General features: G+C 41.0%; 1 protein-coding gene across 3 annotated transcripts in view; it reads right to left on the reverse strand.

Annotated features, from left to right (window-relative positions):
- Positions 1-23,587, reverse strand: part of FIG4 (FIG4 phosphoinositide 5-phosphatase) — a 407,091-nt gene that overhangs the window by 308,422 nt on the left and 75,082 nt on the right. For all 3 annotated transcript variants that reach the window (XM_077487135.1, XM_077487137.1, XM_077487138.1), the window contains 2 exons: positions 13,680-13,778; positions 4,606-4,729 (listed from right to left, as the gene is read on the reverse strand). In XM_077487135.1, coding sequence (XP_077343261.1) covers positions 4,606-4,729; positions 13,680-13,778 — 223 coding nt within the window. The remainder of the gene's footprint in view (positions 1-4,605; positions 4,730-13,679; positions 13,779-23,587) is intronic.

Genomic DNA, 23,587 nt, shown 5'->3' on the forward strand with positions numbered 1-23,587 from the left:
GCACCAGGTACTGTATGCACCCAGGAAAGATACGGGAGTCAACAATGGTCTGTACTTCATACTCCTCATGGTTCTCAACCTGTATAGGGTGAGGACAAGGCACCAAGGTGGTAAAAAGGTTGCAGACCAAAGGTTTTATTCTGGAGACATGAAATACATTTGAGATACGCATATTAGAAGGAAGGTCTAATGCGCAAGCCACCGAGTTAATCATACGAAGAATACGGAAAGGCTACACATGGGCAGGCTGTAGAGGTCTCCCGTCAAGAGCCTCAATGGCAAGAGTGTCACACAGCTGAAGCTGAATCTAGTGCTTCGATACAAAGGCAGCATCAATAAACATGCCTGCAGCCCCAGAGTTGATTAGAGCCTGTTTCTCGATGGACGACTCAGCCCAAGAAAGGGTAAACGAAACCAGGGGCTTATCCTTCATAACACCACCTAAGGTCTGTCTGTGACAGGACCCAAGGTTGGGGCGTTCCCTGGGCGGGTAGGACAAGACTTCAAAAAGTGACCTGCCTGGCCATAATAAAGGTAAAATCTCTCCCTTCTCCTAAGGGTTCTCTCATCGGCAGAGAGAGGCGTGAAGCCCAAGTGCATGGGTTCATCTTCACTGATCGACTCGGTACCAGGAGGCATGGAAGACGGGGGAGGCAAGGGTGGGACTGCAAAGCTCAGAGACAAATGTACAGGAGGCTTCCACAAGCGCTCCTTAAAAGAGAGTCTTTCTCTGATTCTGGAGTCAATGAGGATGGCAAACGTGATGAACTGCTCCAGCTCAGTGGGTATATCTCGGGCTGCTATCTCATCCTTGATGGTATCCGAGAACTATGAGAAAAAGCAGCCACGAGGGCCTCATTGTTCCACACAACCTCTGCTGCCAGAGTACGGAATTCAATGTTGTAATCGGCAACAGTTCTCGTACTCTGATGGACATGAGGCACTCGGCAGCAGAAGCAGAGCGTGTGGGAACGTCAAATACCCTTTTAAAAGAAGCCACAAAACTCAGGGTAACTCAAGACAACAGGTTTTTGCATCTCCCATAGAGGGTTTGCCCAGGCCAAGGCTCTCTCAGAAAGCAAAGATATCACAAAACCTACTTTGCATCTATCCGTGGAAAAACACCTAGGGCAGCATCTCAAAGTATATCTCAACCTGGTTGAGAAAACCACTGTATTGGACTGAATCGCCCCCAAATCGCCGGGGAAGCAGAGCAGAACCAGACATACCTCTTAAAGAGGTAATACTCAAGATGGGTGCCTGCACAGAGACTCGAGCAGCAGCAAGCACAGCCTGCAACACAGTTGTACCAGAGCAGCCACAGTGGGAGATTCCAGATGAGCCGTGCAACTCACGAGCGTTTTTAACGCCATGGCAAACTGATCCATGTGGTGATCCTGCTCATCCAATCTGGAAAAAATATTACCAACAAGTGGCTTGACTGCATCTTCTGACTGCATCTTTGGGGAATGGGTGACTAAATAACCACAAGGAAACCACCAGGGAGTTCATACAATATGGAGAAAAAGGGGGACAGAATCCTAACAAGGCTCATCTCGGGTACAACGCCTCCAATCCATTCGGGCCATCATTTTGCCCCCTCTGAGAACATAAACTTATGCCAGTGCCGCCAGGCACTTGTCTATCCTTTTGAGTCGGTTTCTCCATTCTCCAAAATTTCTCGACCTGCTAAAGCCACATTTGGACTGAAGGCAGAGACCCTGGCTTCCAGCAAGCAGGGATGTAAGCCTTATCAGAATTGAGAAGGTGTATTAAAATATATTTAAGTAAACTTTCATAGCAATTGAGTTGTGATGAAGGCTGAATCTCTGGGTATAATGAGGTCTGTAAATTGTTGAGCTATTGTATGTACACTATCCCAAAAATCTGCGAGATTGTGGCAGTCCCACAAAATATGTAATCAGGTTCTCTTATCAACTCTGCATCTTCAAAAGCAATCTGGGATAGAGGGCATGCATTCATGGAGTAGTGATGGAGTACTATACCTTGTAATTATTTTGTAGTTGCATTCCTGCAGATCAAATATTTAAATGTGGGAAGATATACTTTTTGGAGCTGGCCTATAGACAAGGTAATATTTACATCCCATTCCCAAGCAACAATGAAAGAGGGGTGGTCATCAGGGTTTGGCATGGCCAGGGAAGAATAAATAAGTGATAAAGAGTGCCTAAGTGTGCCCTTCCCAGCGCACATTTCAAAATGCATAGGCACAATCCAGCAGGGAGCGTCAGAGAAAGCAAAAAGGTAACACATTTGGAAAGCCTTCCAAAGAGAAAGGCACAATCTGCCTGTGGGGGACATCAAGTGGGACAAGGCAGACCATTCTGAATCAACCAGTAAATAAGAGGCACCTGAAAAGAAGGGTCGGAAAGGTTTTGTTAGAGTTTTTACCCCAACTTTACTTTAATAAAAAACTGTGAAGTACAACTCCATACTAGTACACTCTGGTTTTCTCTTGTGTTTTGAAGCCGCAAATGCCTCTAGGTTTCTTGAGTTACTAGGCTATTAGTACTAAAGTTTTACTACCAACATTACCCCTGACATAAAGTCGGAAAACGACTGGCTAAGCATCTTGAACTGGGACTGTTTTCTATCTACTTGCATGGATCAAAGCGATGTACCTCTGAAAATGTGTGCTATGTTAATTGTTTGTAAATGTTTTCAATAGAAATCTATTGAAATGGAATTGGGTCTTTTTACAGAATTGCAACATATGTGAGCATTTCAACAGTGTTCAAATTTGAAAATGTAAATCTAAATGTCCAGCCAAAGTCTCACACCCTTTTTTTTCTCTTCATAGTCCTGTATCCATATGCAAACATATTATGATTTGCAGCCGAGTTCTTGCTTAGAAATGCTTTAAATACCTCTAAGTGAATATGCTGTTTTTTTTCTCCCTCTCCAGTGCTCAATGCTTGCACAGTGGATACACAACTACACCATTCACTGCAAATGTCCTTACACAGACACGTATCTGCAGAACAACAGAGAGTATGTCTGACCATGTCTGTTACAGAATATTGCTTGCTGAGTGAACTAGGCCTAACTGTAGTGCCAATTAGAATGCGTAGTTATATTTAGACACTCTGCTTAACCGCTGTAACAAGAAAGTGAAATGTAAGACATGAAAATGGAGGCGGTTTGTACATTATTGATTTGATTATAAGGGAGGGAAGGGTAACCGCGAGACCCCAATTGGTGGCGCAATTGGCAGTGGTCATGGGGGGGGGGGGCGGCAGACCACAGATGTGTGCCAGCCCATGTAAGATGGAATAGTTATGGCTGGGGGCAGGACTTTTTTTCTCAGAGAATAGGTGCAAAACCAAGTATAATTTTGTGGTGCTGCGTAATTTGTATGGAATTTGTTATTAACAACAATAAAGACAGTAAAATAGATTCCCTCTGGCTAGCAACAATGGACCCCCCAGCAACAATAGAACCACCCCAGAAACTCCCAACAGCCAGCATCAATAAAACCTCCAGCACCCCTTGCCATTACATACATTCAGTGTTGCAGGTGCCGGAACTGCATTCCCCCACATTTCCACTGAAAAAAAAGCCATGGCTGGAAGACACCAAGACACCACGGGCCTAATGCTCCAGATACATGGGGCTTTACATTTACACCTTATGGCCAGTAAGAGAAGCTTTTTTGGTCTTTACTATTTGGTTGGTTGGTATTTCCATATTCTATAATTGCAGGACACTCACTAATTAATGTGTAAAGTGTGGTAACCTGTTGCATGTTAAGGCATTTAGTGGCATGCATTTTATTTTTGCTTTGTTAGTTTTTTTACATTATTAGAGAGAAGGAAACTTCCCTCCTCTTTCTATCCTTCTCCCTTTTGCCTAATTCCTATGGTTTTACTTTGATATGTTACTTTTTTTTGTCTTGTTGATTATTTTGTGATTTCACATAGATGTCATGGTGATTCTTAATGTAAAGATACACTTTGTGTGAGTAGAGGTAGGCAGGGCACTTTTAGCAAAGTGTAGGAACATATGAGGTTTTGAGAATATTGGGGTCTTAATAACAATGGCTTTGTCTCTATATCCCCCCCCCCCCCCCAACAGGGTGCAACCTATTCTTACCTGTTGGGGGAGTGGAAGGAAAAAATATATTTTTTGCTCTCCATTCTCCACCCCCCCCCCCCGGTCTCCCCCTCCCGCCTTTTTCTTATGCTCTGCGTCATTGAATGTACTTTAAAATCTTTTCTTTGTGTGTCTATATGATATATCTTATGATGCAGTTATATGCCATATTTATTTTTGTAGAATGATTTGACTTACTGTAATGGGCATGCATCCTGAAGAAGTGAGTCTTTTACAAAACCCGACGATCCAAGAGGCCATATACTAGATATTTGCATACACTTAATATTTGTTGTTTTAACTTTGGAATGAAGATCGGAATGATTTTACATATGTGTGCGATTTCTCGGTGGGGCATACAAAGTCCCATTTGCTGTTCCCTCCTATTAGAGGTGGTAAAGGGCCTTCAATTTGTATCTGCTTATATATATCTATTTCTGTAACTTTATTAGGTTTTTAAGCAATATTTAAACATCAGTACAATAAACTTACCCACGATTCCAAAAGCCGACACAGCTCGGGATAATCCTGATGACCCTTTCTGTCCCATTTTTGTCCGGTTACCAAGATCAAGGCGACCAAGGAGCTCACGTACTTCTTGTTGGGTGTATACATGCTTTAAGAATATAAATATTTTAAGCATCTTTTGGATAAAACGGAAAAAAACTATATAAATTACACTTCTATTTTATATAAGCAAACAAAATGTTTTTTCTTTTGCATTATCTGATTATCCCAGGCCTGAGGTCCATGGTGTACCATTATTGAAAGAAGATGGAACAGAAAACCCTTAGGTATTTTAACATTCCACTGTGAAAACTATTCCAATGTTACCATTAGAGATCGACCAATATGGGTTTTTCTCTGGCCGATGCTGATATTTATAAATTGCGGCGGCCGGAGGCCAATTTATGATGCCGATTTTTTTGGGCCGATATGTTAGGCCGATTTTCTTTTCTTTTTTTTTCCTTCATCTAATAAAATCTAACAGTTAGATACCTTTCACACTGGGGGTGTTTTTCAGGCACTTTTGGGCTAAAAATAGTGCCTGTAAAGTGCCTGCAAAACAGCTCCCCTGCAGTCTGTGTGACAGCCCAATTGCTTTTACACTGAGGAGATGCGCTGGCAGGATGTTAAAAAAAAGTCCTGCAAGCAGCATCTTTGGACTCTCCCACCACTCCTGCCCATTGAAATGAATGGGCACCACTGCCGAAGCACTTGCAATGCGATTTGGCAGCGGCAACTTCACGGGCGCATTTAACCTCTTCCTCGGTACTCAAAACTTTTGGATGAAAAAAAATGGGCTAAATTTACTGTTTTCGTTTTTTTTTTTTTAATCATTAGTGTATTTTTTCCAAAACAATAGCATTTGAAAGACCGCTGCACAAATATCGTGCGACATAAAATATTGCAACAACCGCTATTTTATTCCCTAGGGTCTCTGCTAAAATATATATAATTTTTGGGGGTTCAAAGTGATTTTCTAGCAGAAAATACAGGATTTTTACTTGTAAGCAACAAGTGTCAGAAAAGATTTAGTCTTTAAATGGTTAAGCTGAGAACTCTACACACCAAAGTTGCTCCACTGATTAAGTTCAGGCAACTTGCATTGACTTCTACTACAGAAGTCTTTTACAAGTCGCGCTGATGATATAATCTGCCTTTTTATAAGCACAATCGGCCGATGCCGATTAATAAAAAAAAGCCAAATATCAGCCGGTCGATATATCGGTCGACCTCTAGTTACCATGGCACAATGTCCTCATCCTTAAAGTAGAACTATAGGCAAAACTTTTTATTTTATTTTGGATAGAGTAAAAAAAGGAGGGTTATGACTCCTGTCAAATTTATTTTCACCATCTGTGTCCCATTTTGGAGATTTCCCTTTCACTTACTGTCCCATAGCCAAACAAAAAAATAAGGGAATTCCTTGGGGACCCCCACAGCACACCAGAACTAGTGTCCTCATTGGAAGATTTCCTCTCTATTACTTACAAAATTAATTAATTACAAAATTTCGGATTTTCTTTAATTTTCAGTTTCAATGATAATAGTAAACAGGACAACAGAGAGGGTGAATCTCACTAATGGGGGCACAGACAGCAATAAAAACTGACAGGTGTTCTAATCCCTCTCCACTCTCTCCAAAACTGGAAAAAAAAACATTTTGTCTTTAATTATACTTACTATACTAAATGATTTTTAATGTGGTCACAGAAAATTTAAATTTCACTGTAAATACGAGTACGAACCAGCTCTTTAAAAGGATTATTAAAGGGGTTGTAAAGTCACAAGTTTTTTTACCTTAATGCATTCTATGCATTAAGATAAAAAAGCCTTCTGTGTGCATCAGCACCCTCATCCCTCCTTATACAGTTGTGCTCATAAGTTTACATACCCTGGCAAAATTTATGATTTCTTGGCCATTTTTTCAGAGAATATGAAAGATAACACAAAAACATTTCTTTGACACATGAAGCCATTTAAACTACCCAAATGACCCTGATCAAAAGTTTACATACCCTGGTGATTTTGGCCTGATAACATGCACACAAGTTGACACAAAGGGGTCTGAATGGCTGTTAAAGGTAACCAGCCTCACCTGTGATCTGCTTGCTTGTAATTAGTGTGTGTGTATAAAAGGTCAGTGAGTTTTTGGGCTCCAGACAGACCCTTGCATCTTTCATCCAGTTCTGCACTGACATTTCTGGATTCTGAGTCATGGGAAAAGCAAAAGAATTGTCAAAGGATCTGCTGTAAAAGGTAGATGAACTTTATAAAACATGAAAGTGATATAAAAATCTATCCAAGGAAGTGAGAATGCCAATCAGCAGTGTTCAAACTAATCAAGAAGTGGAAAATTAGGGGTTTTGTTGAAACCAAACAAGGGTAAGGTAGACCAACTAAAATTTCTGCCAGGAAAATTGTTCGGGATGCAAAGAAAAGCCCACAAATAACTCCAGGTGAAATACAGGACTCTCTGAAATCATGTGGTGTGGCCGTAAGCTTCAAACCTGGCACAAAGTCATTTGGAGTGATGAGACCAAAATGTAGCTTTTTGGCCACAACCATAAATGCTACATTTGGAGAGGTGTCAACAAGGCCTATGATGAAAGGTACACCATTCCTACTGTGAAACACTGAGATGGATCGCTCATGTTTTGGAGATGTGTGAGCTACAGAGGCACAGGGAAATTTGGTCAAAATTGATGGCAAAATGAATGCAGTATGTTATCAAAAAATACTGGAGGAACATTTGCATTCATCAGCCAGGAAGCTGTGTATTGGGACGTACTTGGACATTCCAAAATGACAATGATCCAAAACACAGGGCCAAGTTGACCAGTCATTGGCTACAGCAGAATAAAATGAAGGTTCTGGAGTGGTCATCTCAGTCTCCTGACCTCAATATCATTGAGCCACTCTGGGGAGATTCCAAACGTGCAGTTCATGCAAGATAGCCCACAAATTTACAGGAGCTGGAGCCTTTTTTCGCCAAGAGGAATGGGCAGCTTTACCATCTGAGAAGATAAAGAACCTCACCCACAAATACCAAAAAAGACTTCAAGCTGTCATTGATGTTAAAAGAGGCAATACCCAGAAATTCAGAACTGGGGTATGTATGTTTTGATCAGGGACATTTGGGTAGTTTCTGTTGCCATTATGATTTACAAAGCGTAAACACAGTTGAATTATAATAAATGGCTTCAGCCAAACACTAACCATGAGTAAACAAAAAGTTTTTGTGTTATTATTCATATTCTCTGAAAAATGGCCAAGAAATCATAAATTCTGCCAGGGTATGTAAACTTATGAGCACAACTCTACTTATCCATGCCCCATCTCTGTCCACGAACATTTCGACTGTCCAGGACTCTCTCTCCCGATTGGCTGAGACACAGCAGCGGCACCATTGGCTTCTGCTGTTGTCAATCAAAGTCAGTGAGCCAATCAGGAGATAGAGGGGAAACATGAATGGACACAGGAATGTGTCCGATATCGGAAACGACCGATTGGAGCTATATCTGGCTTGGAGGATGCCAGCTAGTGGAAAAATGTTTTTTTCCCTCTATTACATGCCTGGTGGTAATTTTGTGGACAGAGATATCTGGTGAGATCTTTCTTTCTTTCTTCTTCAAGTCCCTCTTTATTGTGCATCTTGAAACAGCCACACCACATGTTTTCAGAGAGTGCTGTATTTCATCTGAAGTTATTTTGTGGGTTTTTCTTTGCATCCCAAACAATATTCCTGGCAGTTGTGGCTGAAATCTTAGTTTGTCTACCTGACCGCGGTTTGGTTTCAACATAACCCCTAATTTTCCACTTCTTGATTAGAGTTTGAACACTGCCGATTAGCATTGTCAATTGGATATCCTTTTATATCCCTTTCCTGTTTTATATAGTTCAATCAACTACCTTTTCCCACAGATCATTTGACAATTCTTTTGCTTTCTCCATTACTCAGAATCCAATAACGTCAGTGCAGCAATGGATGAAAGATGCAAGGGTCTGTCAGAAGTCCAGAAACTCAATAGTCTTTTATACACACACTAATTACAAGCAAACAGATCACAGGTGAGGATGGTTACCTTTAACAGCCATTCAGACTCCTTTGTGTCAACTTGTGTGCATGTTATCAGGCCAAAATCACCAGGGTATGTACATTTTTGATCAGGGTCATTTGGGTAGTTTCTGTTGTGATTATGATTTAAAAAGAGTAAACACAGTTGACTTGATAATAAATGGCTTCAGCCAAACACTAACCAAGAGTGAAAGAAATGTTTTTGTGTTATCATTCATATTCTCTGAAAAACGGCCAAGAAATCATAAATTCTGCCAGGGTATGTAAACTTATGAGCACAACTGTACTTATCCATGCCCCATCTCTGTCCACGAACATTTCAACTGTCCAGGACTCTCTCTCCCAAGTGGCTGAGACACAGCAGCAGCACCATTGGCTTCTGCTGTTGTCAATCAAAGTCAGTTAGCCAATCAGGAGATAGAGGGGACACATGAATGGACACAGGAATGTGTCCGATATCGGAAACGATCGATTGGAGCTATATCTGGCTTGGAGGATGCCAGCTAGTGGAGAAATGTTTTTTTCCCTCTATTACATGCCTGGTGGTAATTTTGTGGACAGAGATATCTGGTGAGCAGATTTATGTGACACTTCGGGTGAAGCACATGTTTGTTTAATAAGAATCAAGCACACTGCACTTTAGTAAGGCACGGTGTTGGATTCACTACATATACAGAAAAATTGAACTAATACATATGTTTTTAGATACAATTTTATCACTTATGCTGGACTGTTTTGGTGTCATATTTCAGTATACGTGCTAGTACATATGGTGCATGCATGCATGACTGGGTGATATCACATTCATATACACATTTATATGGTTTTCCGCCCAATTTTTCTATTTTATGCATTCATGCAATGGTGAGGCTGCACTCATACAATGGTAAGGGTGCAGATGGGCACTGATTAGGCTGCATTAGTGGGCACTGACCCTTATTTTGCTTCACAGTTCTTCATTTAAAAATTTTTTTTTTTCTTGAAACTTCCCTCTTAAAGTGAAGGTGCGTGTTATAAGTCGATAAATAGGGTGTATACAAACACGTGGATTTGTTGGGGGGACACAAAAGATTATATATATATATATTATATACATATACATACATATACAAATACATACACACACACACACACAGTATCTCAGAAAAGTGAGTACACCCCTCACATTTTTGTAAATATTTTTTTCTATCTTTTCATGTGACAACACTGAGGAAATTACACTTTCCTACAATGTAAAATTAGTGAGTGTACAGCTTGTATAACAGTGTAAATTTGCCGTCCCCTCAAAATAACTCAACACACAGCCATTAATGTAAAAGTGAATACACCCCTAAGTGAAAATGTCCAAATTGGGCCCAAAGTGTCAATATTTTGTGTGGCCACCATTATTTTCCAGCACTGCCTTAACCCTCTTGGGCATGGATCTCACCAGAGCTTCATAGGTTGCCACTGGAGTCCTCTTCCACTCCTCCAGGATGTCATCACAGAGCTGCTGGATGTTAGAGACCTTGCGCTCCTCCACCTTCCATTTAAAAATGACCCACAGATGCTCAATATGGTTTAGGCCAGTCCATCACCTTTACCCTCAGCTTCTTTAGCAAGGCAGTGGTCTTCTTGGAGGTGTGTTTGGGGTCGTTATGTTGGACTACTGCCCTGCAGCCCAGTCTCTGAAGGAATGGGATCATACTCTGCTTCGGTATGTCACAGTACATGTTGGCATTCATGGTTCCCTCAATGAACTGTAGCTTCCCAGTGCCAGCAGCACTCATGCAGCTCCAGAACCTGACATTCCCACCACCATGCTTGACTGTAGGCAAGATGCACTTGTTTTTGTACTCCTCACCTGGTTGCCGCCACACATGCTTGACACCATCTGAACTAAAGTTTATCTTGGTCTCCTCAGACCACAGGACATGGTTCTAGTAATCCATGTCATTAGTCTGCTTGTCTTCAGCAAACTGGTCGCAAGCTCTTGTGCATCATCTTTAGAATAGGCTTCCTTCTGGGACGACAGCCACGCAGTCCAATTAGATGCAGTGTGCGGCGTATTGTCTGAGCACTGACAAGCTGACCCCCCACCCCTTCAACCTCTGCAGCAATTCTGGCAGCACTCATACGTCTATTTCCCAAAGACAACCTCTGGATATGACTCTGAGCATGTTCACTCAAGTTCTTTAGTTGACCATGGCAAGTCCTGTTCTGAGTGGAACCTGTCCTGTTAAACCACTGTATGCTCTTGGCCACCGTGCTGCAGCTCAGTTTCAGGGTCTTCAGGCAATCTTCTTATAGCCCAAGCCGTCTTTATTAGAGCAACAATTCTTTTTTTCAGATCCTCAGAGAGTACTTTGCCATGAGGTGCCATGTTGAACTTCCAGTGACCAGTATGAGAGAGTGAGAGCGATAACACCAAATTTAACACACCTGCTGCCCATTCACATCTGAGACCTTGTAACTCTAATGAGTCATATAACACCAGGGAGGGAAATGGCTAATTGGGCCCAATTTCGAGTTATTTTGAGGGGACCGCAAATTTACACCGTTATGCAAGCTGTACACTCACTACTTTACATTGTAGCAAAGTGTAATTTCTTCAGTGTTATCACATGAAAAGATAGAATAAAATATTTACAAACATGTGTACTCACTTGAGATACACTCTCTCTCTCTCTATATATATATATATATATATATATATATATATATATATATATATATATATATATATATATATATATATATATAATTTACTTAATCAAATCTGGGCCTCTTTGAAAAAAGTTTGGACACCCCTGGTCTAGGAGATATTTATATTACATGCAGCCAGTGACGTCACTGGCACATGTGCTCTGAGGGAAGAGCCACCCGTGCCGCTCCGTTCCTTCAGAGCCCTGCGCCAGTCCCAAAGCCGGAGCCCACAAACACAGAAGCAAGACGGGTAATGATGGGAGACCCTGTAGCGCTGACATTGCTGTGCTGGAACATCTTTGTTTTAAGGTAATTTTCACAAAATGTGCTAGTATGCGATGCAGCTTGCAGGGAAAAAAAAAAAAAACATCCAGCAGTATAAATCCATCTAGTGGCAATATTTTACTGAAATACCTCTGTCAGGAAAATATCACATTATGGCCACAGGATGCAGCTGACAATCATAGGAAATAAACATATTATACACCTTACATGGATTATGAATGCTTGTAGCACTAGCACAACAGATTTAAAAAAAAATACTTAATGCTTGGGTGAAATGATAAAGCAGCAGGACTTCTCGACATATACCAGATACTACCATAACAAAGATTTAATGCAGTTTTATAAGTTAACCTGTGTGGAAATGTTAATATGGCAACCCAAGAGGGTAACGCTGGGTATAAACACATCTATATAGTGTGAATGGAGGACTCTCCCGCTACGACTATTGCATTCTATCAGCCCCCACCAGCACCTGTTAGAAGATGCATCCACTGTTAGGCACCATTTTCCATCCAACTCCATCTTTGCTCTGGTCCTTCAATTGTCAAGCGTGAAGTGAACAGCATATACCCTGCTCAAAGTGTCATTTCAGTCGAATTCTAACTAAGCTTAAATCAACTCCCAACCCTCCTTTTAAGGCTATTCTATCTACCCTGTAAAAGAAAATATGTCTATACTTAACCTATTGTGAAGCAGATTCGCTACATTCAGATGATCGGGTTCCAGCACCGGCTTCAGTGTAGAGGAGAGGCAGCAACAATGTCTGCAGAGCCTGAGCGATGACATCACCCATAGGCTTACTATGGGGTGTGCAAAGTCAGCCTGTCCCTCCTCTACAATAAAGCCGCTGCTGGGACCCAATCATGTGACTGCACCTGAGCGGATTCAGAACAGGCAAGTATAGGCATCTTTTCTTTTACAGGGTAGATAGAATAGTCTTAGAATGGGGGTGGGAGTAGATTTAGGATTAGTTAACATTTAAAGGACAAGTATAGCCAAACCTCGTTTGGCTATGACTCAGGTTTTCAGGGCAACAAAGTAAACTCCTCCTAACACTAGCCCATGCCCAATATGGGAAAGCCTGCTTCAGTCCCTCTGACCAGTAGTGTTGTCATAGGCAGATGCATGGGCAGTGAAGGGAAGTTTCCAGGTGACGTCTGCCCACAGTTGTGGGCCAGCATCAAAACCCAGGTTAGTCAAGGAAATAGCAAGGTCAACAGGTCATTTAACATAACTAAGGTTAACAAAATTTAGCACAGTCAGACCCATATTTTCCTTTCACCCGAATTTAAAAGCACACTAAGTTCAATATTTTTATAAAACAAAATATAATAAGTAGAATTTACCTTCTATCTCTCGCTGCCTTAAAAAGCAAGCTTTTTCTCTGCTATTCTCAGACTTCCCATTCTAGGGTGGCTACGTTTGTTCTTTATGTGAACATAGATACCTGCTTGCCCCTGAGATGGACTACACATCTTCACACAGACACATTCAGCATATTGGTTTAAAATGATTATCTACAATATCTAATAATTATTTATTTGTTTGATAATCGTGTTGTTCCCTCACAATTATATGGTCCTGAAGAAGCTCAAATTCAAGCAAAACACGTTGACCATTAAGAATTGGATTAGACTACTCGCATCATACAGATAATTGTCATATTATCATTTGGTTATGGTCAATGATGTCCTATACTGGGGGCTATTCCTCTTCCTTTCTGGCTTTTTATAGGCCTTTTAAACATAAAAGTTATTAACATTCTTTTTTTTTATATATACAAGTCTGTGTGCCTCATGTCGTGCCTTTAAAATCCACCATTAACTGTACAAGTAGTTTTTTTCTGCTATAGTCTACTGGATGTGGCGCTTATTGAAAGCTATCTTGTTTAACTAAATATAGACTTCTTACACGTGAAACATTTCAAACCATACCAATGCAAACAGAGATACAAAGGTTATAATTTAAAAAGCAGTTTATACTATTCACTCGATTTACATTCTGTTCCACTCACCTTATCATCAATAATTACCAGGTCTTTAGGTTCAGTCCGATCAATTTTCAGAACGCGGTATTTTGTTTCTGCATGATTGCTCCCCACAAGAAAATACCTCTGAATATAAAACAAAACAAAAATAAATTCTTAATCAACTGCTGGTTTTGTTTAGCTTTAGAAGTACTTTTTTTCCCCAGCACGAAAATACACATCAGATACTATTTAAAGCGCATGCATTTCAATAAAATACAAACGCTTTTTAAAAATGTAGTGCTTGGAGGTATAAAAAGGTGGCTGGATTTCTTTTTAGATTGTAAAACAAGTGGGGGGTAGGGAGGGGGGGTGTAATGTGAAAATCACAATTCCAGATTTCACCTACAAGATTGCTGTTCAAGCAGTGGAAGCATGGAATAGGGGGTGGTGGAAGCATGGGATAGGGGGTGGTGGAAGGATTGAATAGGGGGTGGTGGAAGCATTGAATAGGGGTTGGTGGAAGCATTGAATAGGGGTTGGTGGAAGCATGGGATAGGGGTTGGTGGAAGCATGGGATAGGGGTTGGTGGAAGCATGGGATAGGGGTTGGTGGAAGCATGGGATAGGGGTTGGTGGAAGCATGGGATAGGGGTTGGTGGAAGCATGGGATAGGGGTGGTAGAAGCATTGAATAGGGGTTGGTGGAAGCATGGGATAGGGGTGGTGGAAGCATGGGATAGGGGGTGGTGGAAGCATGGGATAGGGGGTGGTGGAAGCATGGGATAGGGGGTGGTGGAAGCATGGGATAGGGGGTGGTGGAAGCATGGGATATTGGGTGGTGGAAGCATTGGATAGGGGGTGGTGGAAGCATTGAATAGGGGGTGGTGGAAGCATGTGATAGGGGGTGGTGGATCATTTTTAAGTTTCTAATGCCAGGGACCATAAATGGGCATCTTTTTCATTAACCTTATCTGGTATTAAAGGTTCAGCTTTAAAAAATTAAAACAAACTTACTTGCTCTGTGCAGTGGTTTTGCACTGAGCAGCCTCAATCCTGTTCTTTCAGGCCCCCCGTCAGTGCTCCTCCTCCTTGAAAAGTGCCCCCAATTGCAAACCGCTTGCTATGGGGTACTGGTGAATGCTCGCTCCTGAGCCCTGCTCTCTGTGTACATTGAGCCTTGGCTCAGCCCTGCCCCTTCTCTCTAAATTGGCTTACTGGCTGTGACTGACAGCAGTGGGAGCCAATGGTTACTGCTGCTATCTCAGCCAATGAGGAGAGGGAGTCCCGAGACCGCCAAGGCTCTTATGCACATTTCTGGATTGAAAGAGAGCTTAGGTGAGTATTGGGGGGGGGGGAGTGGGGGGAGCAGCACACAGAAGATTGTTTATCTTCATGCATAGAATGCATAAAGGCAAAAAACCTTCAGCCTTTACAGCCACTTTAAGAGTCCAGATCTGCAGACACGAGTAGCAATCTAATTAGGAAAGTCCTAGCCTTTGCTGTTGCCACTTTTGCAGCCAAATGGGGATTACACCTACTTTAAAGATGTTAAAGTGGTTGTAGAGGCACAAGGTTTTTTATCTTCATGCATTCTATGCATGAAAGTAAAAAACTTTCTGTGTGCAGCAGCCCCCCTAATGCTTACCTGAGCCTCATCGTGATCCAGCGATGTTCACAAAAGCCTTGCCTCTCCCGGGACTCACACTCCTGATTGGCTTTTGGCAACAGTGGAAGCCATTGGCTGTCAATCACAGGTTGTGAGCCAATCAGGAGACAGGGAGGCAGGGCCATGCAACGGCTCAGTGTGTAAATGGACACATGGAGGGGCTGATCGGGAGCTTGCCTGCTCGGTTGCCCCTCTTCGGTAGGAGGAAGGAGCCAGGAGCATTGACAAGGGACCTGAGAAGAGGACGATCTGGACTACTCTGTGCAAAACCACTACACAGAGCAGATAAGTATGACGTTTGTTAATTATTATTATTTTTATTTTTTTTAAATGAGACTTTATAATCACTTTAGTGTCCCCATTAACATAGTATAAAATTTAAAATTAAAAAATAAATTGCTGGTTACTGTTTTTGGTACTGGTATTTTTACTTGCTTAAAATCCTTACATAATCTTCCTGCTTTGTAATGTTTTTTGGGAGTGGGGGCTGTGGTTCTTCATCATCAGCTGTAAACTAAATCTGAATACTACCTGTCCTAGGAAAAAGGTTAAACATTTGGAAACCACCCTCCTGCATTGTATGTTAATGAGGGATAGCTCAGTTTGTGTGGGGACAAAGACACCCTAATTTTTAGAAACAGTTATGATGCCTTCTGTGTTGAAACATCAAAAAAAGTTAAGATTTTTTTTTTTTTTTTTGGTGAGAATGAGATTACCTAACAAATGTATAGTGATGTCTGACTGCAAAAGTGGAAATATGCTTTAACATTGGAAATAGGTCACACTTTTTTAGACAAACATGCACAAAGGCCAAAAATTCTGGGACCTGTGCATTACAATAGCACCATGTATCAGACAACAAACAGCCATATCAAATGACTATAATGGAAAATCTTTTGGCCAAATTTGATTTGCAGATTATTTTCACTTGGCTCTTGGGAAGCAAGTTACAGTGTATGGGGGCATAGATAGCACATTCAATAAAGAATGTATGTGCATTCTGCGTGAATAAAAACCTTTGAGTGTCCTTCATTCACAAACATGTGTGCACACTGTTCACTATACAGGAGTACATCCCTGTATGTACTAAATCAGGGGTCTCAAACCTTTCTAAGCAAAGGGCCAGTTAACTGCCATTCAAGCTTTAGAGGGGACCAGACTGTGGTCAGTAGGATTCGAAAACATGCTGGCATCAGTGGGAGTAAACAATGTCCCATTATTGGTTTTAGTAGTGGGAGAAATAGTGCCCAATTGTTGGTATCAATGGGAGGAATAGTGGCCATTGTTGGTATCAGTAAGAAGAATAGTGCCCCATCATTGGTGTCTGCGGGTGGAATGGTGTCCCATCATTGGTATCAGTGGAAGGAATAGTGTCCCATCATTGGTATCAGTGGAAGGAATAGTGTCCCATCATTTGTATCAGTGGAAGGAATAGTGTCCCATCATTGGTATCAGTGGAAGGAATTGTGTCCCATCATTGGTATCAGTGGAAGGAATAGTGTCCCATCATTGGTATCAGTGAAAGGAATAGTGTCCAGTCATATGTATCAGTGGAAGGAATAGTGTCCCATCATTGGTATCAGTGGAAGGAATAGTGTCCCATCATTGGCATCAGTGGAAGGAATAGTGTCCCATCATTGGTATCAGTGGAAGGAATTTTGTCCCATCATTGGTATCAGTAGAAGGAATAGTGTCCCATCATTGGTTTCAGTGGAAGGAATAGTGTCCCATCATTGGTTTCAGTGGAAGGAATAGTGTCCCATCATTGGTTTCAGTGGAAGGAATAGTGTCCCATCATTGGTTTCAGTGGAAGGAATGGTGCCTCAAGGGCCGGAAAAAGGCAAGCAGAAGGTCACATCAAGCCAGCATTTTGATTCCACTTTTTTAACCCCAAAAACGCATCAAAACAGATCAGTGTGAAAGGGCCCTAAGGCAAATTAATTCATTATATGATAAAAATGAAGTCAGAGTTTTGACTTAATGGCACGTTATTGTTCTTAATGCAGTTCCAAAATTTTAAGAAAGCAGATATAGAACGCTATAAGTTTGTAATCACTGTTGGGGTTTTAATGCTGGGTACACACGACTGGACTTTCTGGCAAACTAGGTCTGACCGTCTTCCCGACTGACTATCGGCGAAGTTCCAACAGACTTTCCGAACAAATGGACTTGGCCACACACAAACGGAGTTCGTTCATTTTTGAACGGGATGACGTAAGACAGGACTAAAAAAGAAAGTTCAATAGCCAGTAGCCAATAGCTTCCCTTGCGACATATTTGGTCCATCGGACCAGCACACAGAAGAACGGTTTTCCCGATTTTAGTCCGTCGGTTTTCCCCGATTTGAGTCTGCCGGATAGATTTGAAACATGTTCTATTTCTATGTCCGTCTGATTTTTTTCCCACAAAACTATCGGACTAGCCCACACACGATCGGATTGTCCGACGGACTAATCCCTACGGACCTAGTCTGCTGCAAAGTCCAGTCGTGTGTACGCGGCATAATTCATTATCAGTAACAAACGGGATGCGAGGTCTTCGTTTTTATAGAATGTCGTAGAATTTAATAGAATGTCAAATGTTGCTCACATGTTTCATGGAAATTGTTTGTCAAAGCAATTTTTATTATCACAACCGAGTTAAAGAGTATGTTACGCCAACATTTCATTTCATTCCTGATACGTAGCTGTTGTACCATGTACTTGTGTTAAAAAGCATCCTGTTCTCTTTGTATTGTTTCCTTTGTGTGAAATGCCTGGTGTTCCTGCCAGTCTGCCTGCTTTCCTATTTTAAATTGATCATGCTAGGCATGAGAGCATTCCGGTGTGACCAGTTTTCTGGCTCCAATACACAGGCTTGAGCAGAGAACAGAGATTACATATATAAAAAGAAAAAAAAAAAAAAAGATATAATTTTTTTTTTTTTAATGTATACACAAATGTTTTCTTTTCATTTCTATTTTAAAACGTACATGTTGTGTATAAGGTGAGGTTTCACACATACTTTAACCACTTCCCATCCAGGCCAATTCTGACATTTCTCTCCTACATGTAAAATTACATAGAACCCCCAAACAAAATATATACCTTTTTTTTTTAGCAAAGACCCTAGAGAATACAATGACGGTTGTTGCAACTTTCAAACAAAAAAACATGAATCTTACGCCAAGTAAATAGATACCCAACATGTCACGCTTCAAAATTGCACACGCTTGTGGAATGGCGACAAAATTCGGTACTTAAAAATCCCCATAACATTATTTACTGGTTACATGTTTTGAGTTACAGAGGAGGTCTAAGACTAGAATTATTGCTCTCCCTCTCACGTTCACGGCGATACCTCACATGTGGTTTGAACACCGTTTTCATATGTGGGCGGGACTTACGTATGTGTTCGCTTCTGTGTGCGAGCACACGGGGGTTTTACATTCTTTTTTTTTTATTGTTAAGTTGACTTTTATTTTTTTAGTTTGACACTTTAAAAAAAAAACTAATAATTTTGATCACTTTTATTCCTATTACAAGGAATGTAAACATCCCTTGTAATAGGAATATGGCATGATCGGTCCTCTTTACAGTGAGATACGGGGTCAATAATACCCCACATCTCATCTCTAGGCTTTGAAGCCTGAAATCCCCCAAAAAATAAACGATCTTGGATTCATCCATTCGTTTGAATGCAGAGGCCGGGCGTGACGTCATAACATCGCGCCCAGCCTCCAAATAATCATTATCCGGGGCTGGCAGATCCATTCTCTGACTCACCGATGGAAGTGGTGAGTCGGTAGAAGCACCGGAGGGAGGGGGCATCCCCTCCTGTCGCCCGTAAGAATGATCGAGCGGCAGAACAGCTGCTATGAGTGTTCTTATGGAGTAGGGAATCTCCAGTTGAAAACAGCCAATATCTGAGTAGCTGCAGGCATCATTCAGATATACCCCCGCAAAGTCAAGGACGTCCCTTGACGTACCTTGGGCAGGAAGTGGTTAACTAATTTCTTTTGAAAGACCTTAAAATTTTGTCCAGACCTCTTTTCATTACAATATTTATGATTTTTCCCGATTAAGAAAAGCTTTCCCATCTTGCGCTTTTAAAATGTAATCATCGCTATGGTTGAAAACAAATGTTGATTTGACCCCACTAACCATCAGAAAAATCTAATGAATGTTCCAGAATTGGGTACCCTATGTATGTAGATGGCATTGCATTATGTAAAACTATTGGTTTTGTTTTTTACATTTTAGGATAGGGTGCCTCGAGAATTTAAAATGGTGCCTTGACTGAAAAAAAGGTTGAGAAACACTGGTCTCAAGTTGGAGCACCCCATACACAGAGTCACTTTGAGTTTGTTTGTTTTGTTTCTTTTATTGTTTCTTTACAGAATACTTTTGTAGATGACAGCCCCACATACAGTGCCTTGAAAAAGTATTCATACCCCTTGACATTTTCCACATTTTAGTCATGTTACAACCAAAAACATACATGTATTTTATTGGGACTTTATGTAATAGACCAACACAAAGTGGCACATAATTGTGAAGTAAAAGAACAATGACAAATCGTTTTCAAAATGTTTTAAAAATAACACTGAAAAGTGTGGTGTGCATTAGTATTCAGCTCCCTTTACTTTGATACCCCTAACTAAAATCTAGTGGGACCAATTGCCTTCAGAAGTCACCTAATTAGTAAATTAGAGTCCACCTGTTTGTAATTTAATCTTAGTATAAATACAGCTGTTCTGCGAAACCCTCAGAGGTTTGTTAGAGAACCTTTGTGAACAAACAGCATCATGAAGGCCAAGGAACACACCGGACAGGTCATGGATAAAGTTGTGGAGAAATTTAAAGCAGGGTCAGATTATAAAAAAAATCCCAAACTTTAAACATCTCATGGAGCACTGTTCAGTCCAGCATCTGAAAATGGAAAGAGTATGGCACAACTGAAAACCTACCAAGACATGGCCTTCCACCTAAACTGAGAAGCTGGGCAAGGAAAGCAATAATCAGTGAAGCAGCCAAGAGGCACATGGTAACTGGGGGAGCTGCTGAAATCCACAGTTCAGGGGGGGAAATCTGTCCACAGGACAACCATTAGTTGTGCACTCTACAAATCTGGTCTTTATGGAAGAGTGGCAAGATGAATGCCATTGTTGAAAGAAAGTCATAAGAAATCCCATTTGCAGTTTGCGAGAAGCCCTATGGGGGACGCAGCAAACATGTGGAAGAAGGTGCTCTGGTCAGTTGAGACCAAAATTGAACTTTTGGCCTAAAAGCAAAACAATTTGTGGCAGAAAACTAACACTGCACATCACCCTGAACAAACCATCCCCACCGTGAAACATGGTGGTGGCTGCATTGCGGGGATGCTTTTCTTCAGCAGGGACAAGGAAGCTGGTCAGAGTTGATGGCAAGATGGATGGAGCCAAATACAAGGCAATCTTAGAAGAAACCCTGTCAGAGTTTTCAAAAGACTTGAGACTGGGGGCGGAGGTTCACCTTCCAGCAGAACAATGACGCTAAACATACAGCCAGAGATACAATGGAATGGTTCAGATCAAAGCATATTCATGTGTTATAATGGCCCAGTCAAAGTCCAGATTCTAAATTGAATTTAGATCTGTGGCAAGACTTGAAAATTGCTGCTCACAGACGCTCTCCATCCAATCTGACAGAGCTTAAGCTATTTTGCGAAGAAGAATGGGCAGAAATGTCACTCTCTAGATGTGCAAAGCTGGTAGAGGCATCCCCAGAAAGACTTGCAACTGTAATTGCAGGTGGTTCTACAAAGTCAGGGGGGGGGCTGAATACAAATGCACGCACCCCACACTTTTCACATATTTATTTGTAAAAAATGTGAAAACCATTTATCATTTTCCTTCCACTTCACAATTATGTGCAACTTTATTTAGGTCTATCACATAAAATCCCAATAAAATAAATTACGTTTTTGGTTGTAACACGACAAAATGTGGAAAATTGCAAGGGGTGTGAATACTTTTTCAAGGCACTGTATATGGCGGTGCTTATATATGTAATACTTTGCATTATACCAGCTGCTCCTTAGCGCTTTTATAATGCGGACATTTTCTGACTAAATGTATTATGTAGAGATATGTTCATGCATAAAGCAAACCATTCAGATTAAAATAGAAATGAAAAGACAAAATTAAGGGAATCTCTTGGAGACCCGTAGGGCACTAGAACTAGCGTCCCTATTGTAAGATTTCCCCTCTATTACTTTTCTGGGGAGAACTCAAAATTTGGGATTTCCTTTTACTTTAAACGATAATAGTAAGCAAGACAAAAAGAGAGGGGGAATCTCCCTAACGGGGGCACAGACACCAATAAAATCCGACAGGTGTTCTAATCCACCTCTCCTCTATCCAAAATTAAAACCAAGTTTTGCATTTAGTCATACTTTAAGTACAATGTGATTCGTTATAGGCATTACGTTTTAGGTATATAAATGACGGCATAGAGTTTTTGATTTGCAAAGACGAGAAGCACAGTGGAAATGTTTGCCTGTGCACCGTGTTTAGTAAAGAGGACAATCTGTACTGAATTAGCTCACCAGCACTGGCATTATAAATCACACATTTATGTTTAGAATATTGACAAGGGTAATCTGTAACTGCTAAGTCTTCATCCTGCTGTCTGATCTTTAAACTCTGCAAAGGTGACACGAGCCTCAGTGTTATTGGGTTCTCACTAAAAGATAATTCTCTCACTTCTAGAACAGAATTATATGCACCTTCACAGACAAATATGTAAAGTGCACCTGTGCCTAGACTACGAATATTAAATTAGATACATATTCTGAAAGTAGTATTTATTCAAAAGCAAACATTTACTATATTGCAGCTTACCTGTTTTTTTTTGTTTTTGTTTTTTTTGTTTTTTTTTTAGATGTGATGGCTGTATTCATTTTCTTTTTGAGGCTTAATTTCCTCCATTTTCACCTATTGATCCAGTCAGCAAGCTTGTTTTTTTTTTTCAACAGAACAAGCTCTCCAGCAGAATGTATCAGTTACAGAGATGAGACAAACCATTTAACACCGACAGGGGTACTTAGAATGATCAGCTTTTATTTATGTAAAACTTTAATCCCAAAAGGAAAAAAAAAAAAAAAACAGTTTGCTGTAACTGATTATAAAGTGTTAGCTGGAGTTTAGCTTAAATTTGTTAGTTTATTTAAATCTGCAAGTACACCTAACAATCCCTTTCATCCAGACTGACAATGTTGTTGTCTGCTGTGCCCCCTGTGCTTTTTCATCCAGGGTGGAGACACTTTAATACAGGAGATGTGTTATTGACCAGATCACCAGGTGAAAACAGAGGGGAAAAAAAAAGATACAGCCATCACATCTAAGGATTGGTAAGCTCCAATATATTACATTTTTTAATTTGAGTTTAAAACCGCTTTAAAGCTGGAGCTTGGGAATGGATATTTTTGCATAGTTGGCTGATCCCTGTAGAAGCTAGCAATTACTGCAGTATGCTACTCGAGTGATTGTCGTTGGATTCCAGTCCCCTTAGGCTGGCCATACATTATACAATATTCTTATTCAATTTCCTTTAGATTTACCTTCCAACTAGTGCAAGGGTCTGCCTGATTTCATACAAATTGAAAATGTTTGGGTTCTCATATTATATGTTTTTGGTAAATCTAAAAGAAAATTGTATAATGTATTGCCAGCCTTAGCAAACACAGTGAATAGAATGAATCCTCTGATTGGATAAGGTGGAGATTTTAACGTCACCACCACACTTCTGCACCCCTTTCAATCAGTAAATGCTTGGTATTATTTAGGAAAATGCTAAGTCCCCACAGGGACCAGCCAAGTATGGCACGTATTGATTTGTGTCACTATTGGGGGTTTCCTATCCTTATAATCAGGAGGAAAATCTCCTTAAAGTGGTGTTGTCACCAAAAAATAAAAAGTCGTTTAAAATTCTTTAAAAAAAAAAATGTAAAAAAAATAATTGAAAAAAAAAATTTTTTACTCACCTCTAAATACCTGTTGCTAGGGGGTCCCTCGTAGTCTGCCTTCTTCCTTGCCCGGGCTGGTGACATCACTTCCCCTCGCGCCGCACAGTCACCTGGGACCTGTGACATGTCCCAGGTGACTGTACGGCATATCGCTGCGCCCTGCGCCGCTCGCGCATGCGCAGTGGGTCCCGGCTGTGAAGCCACAGCCGGGTGCCCACAGTACGCATGACGTGCCCGCGAGCGGAGCGGGGAATGAGGGGGCCTTCGTTCCCCCGCATCGCTGGACCCTGGGACAGGTAAGTG

Source organism: Lithobates pipiens, unplaced genomic scaffold, assembly GCF_037356315.1.
Source record: "Lithobates pipiens isolate NorthernLeopardFrog02 unplaced genomic scaffold, aLitPip1_a1.2 Scaffold_18, whole genome shotgun sequence".
NCBI classification, from domain to species: Eukaryota; Metazoa; Chordata; class Amphibia; order Anura; family Ranidae; genus Lithobates; species Lithobates pipiens.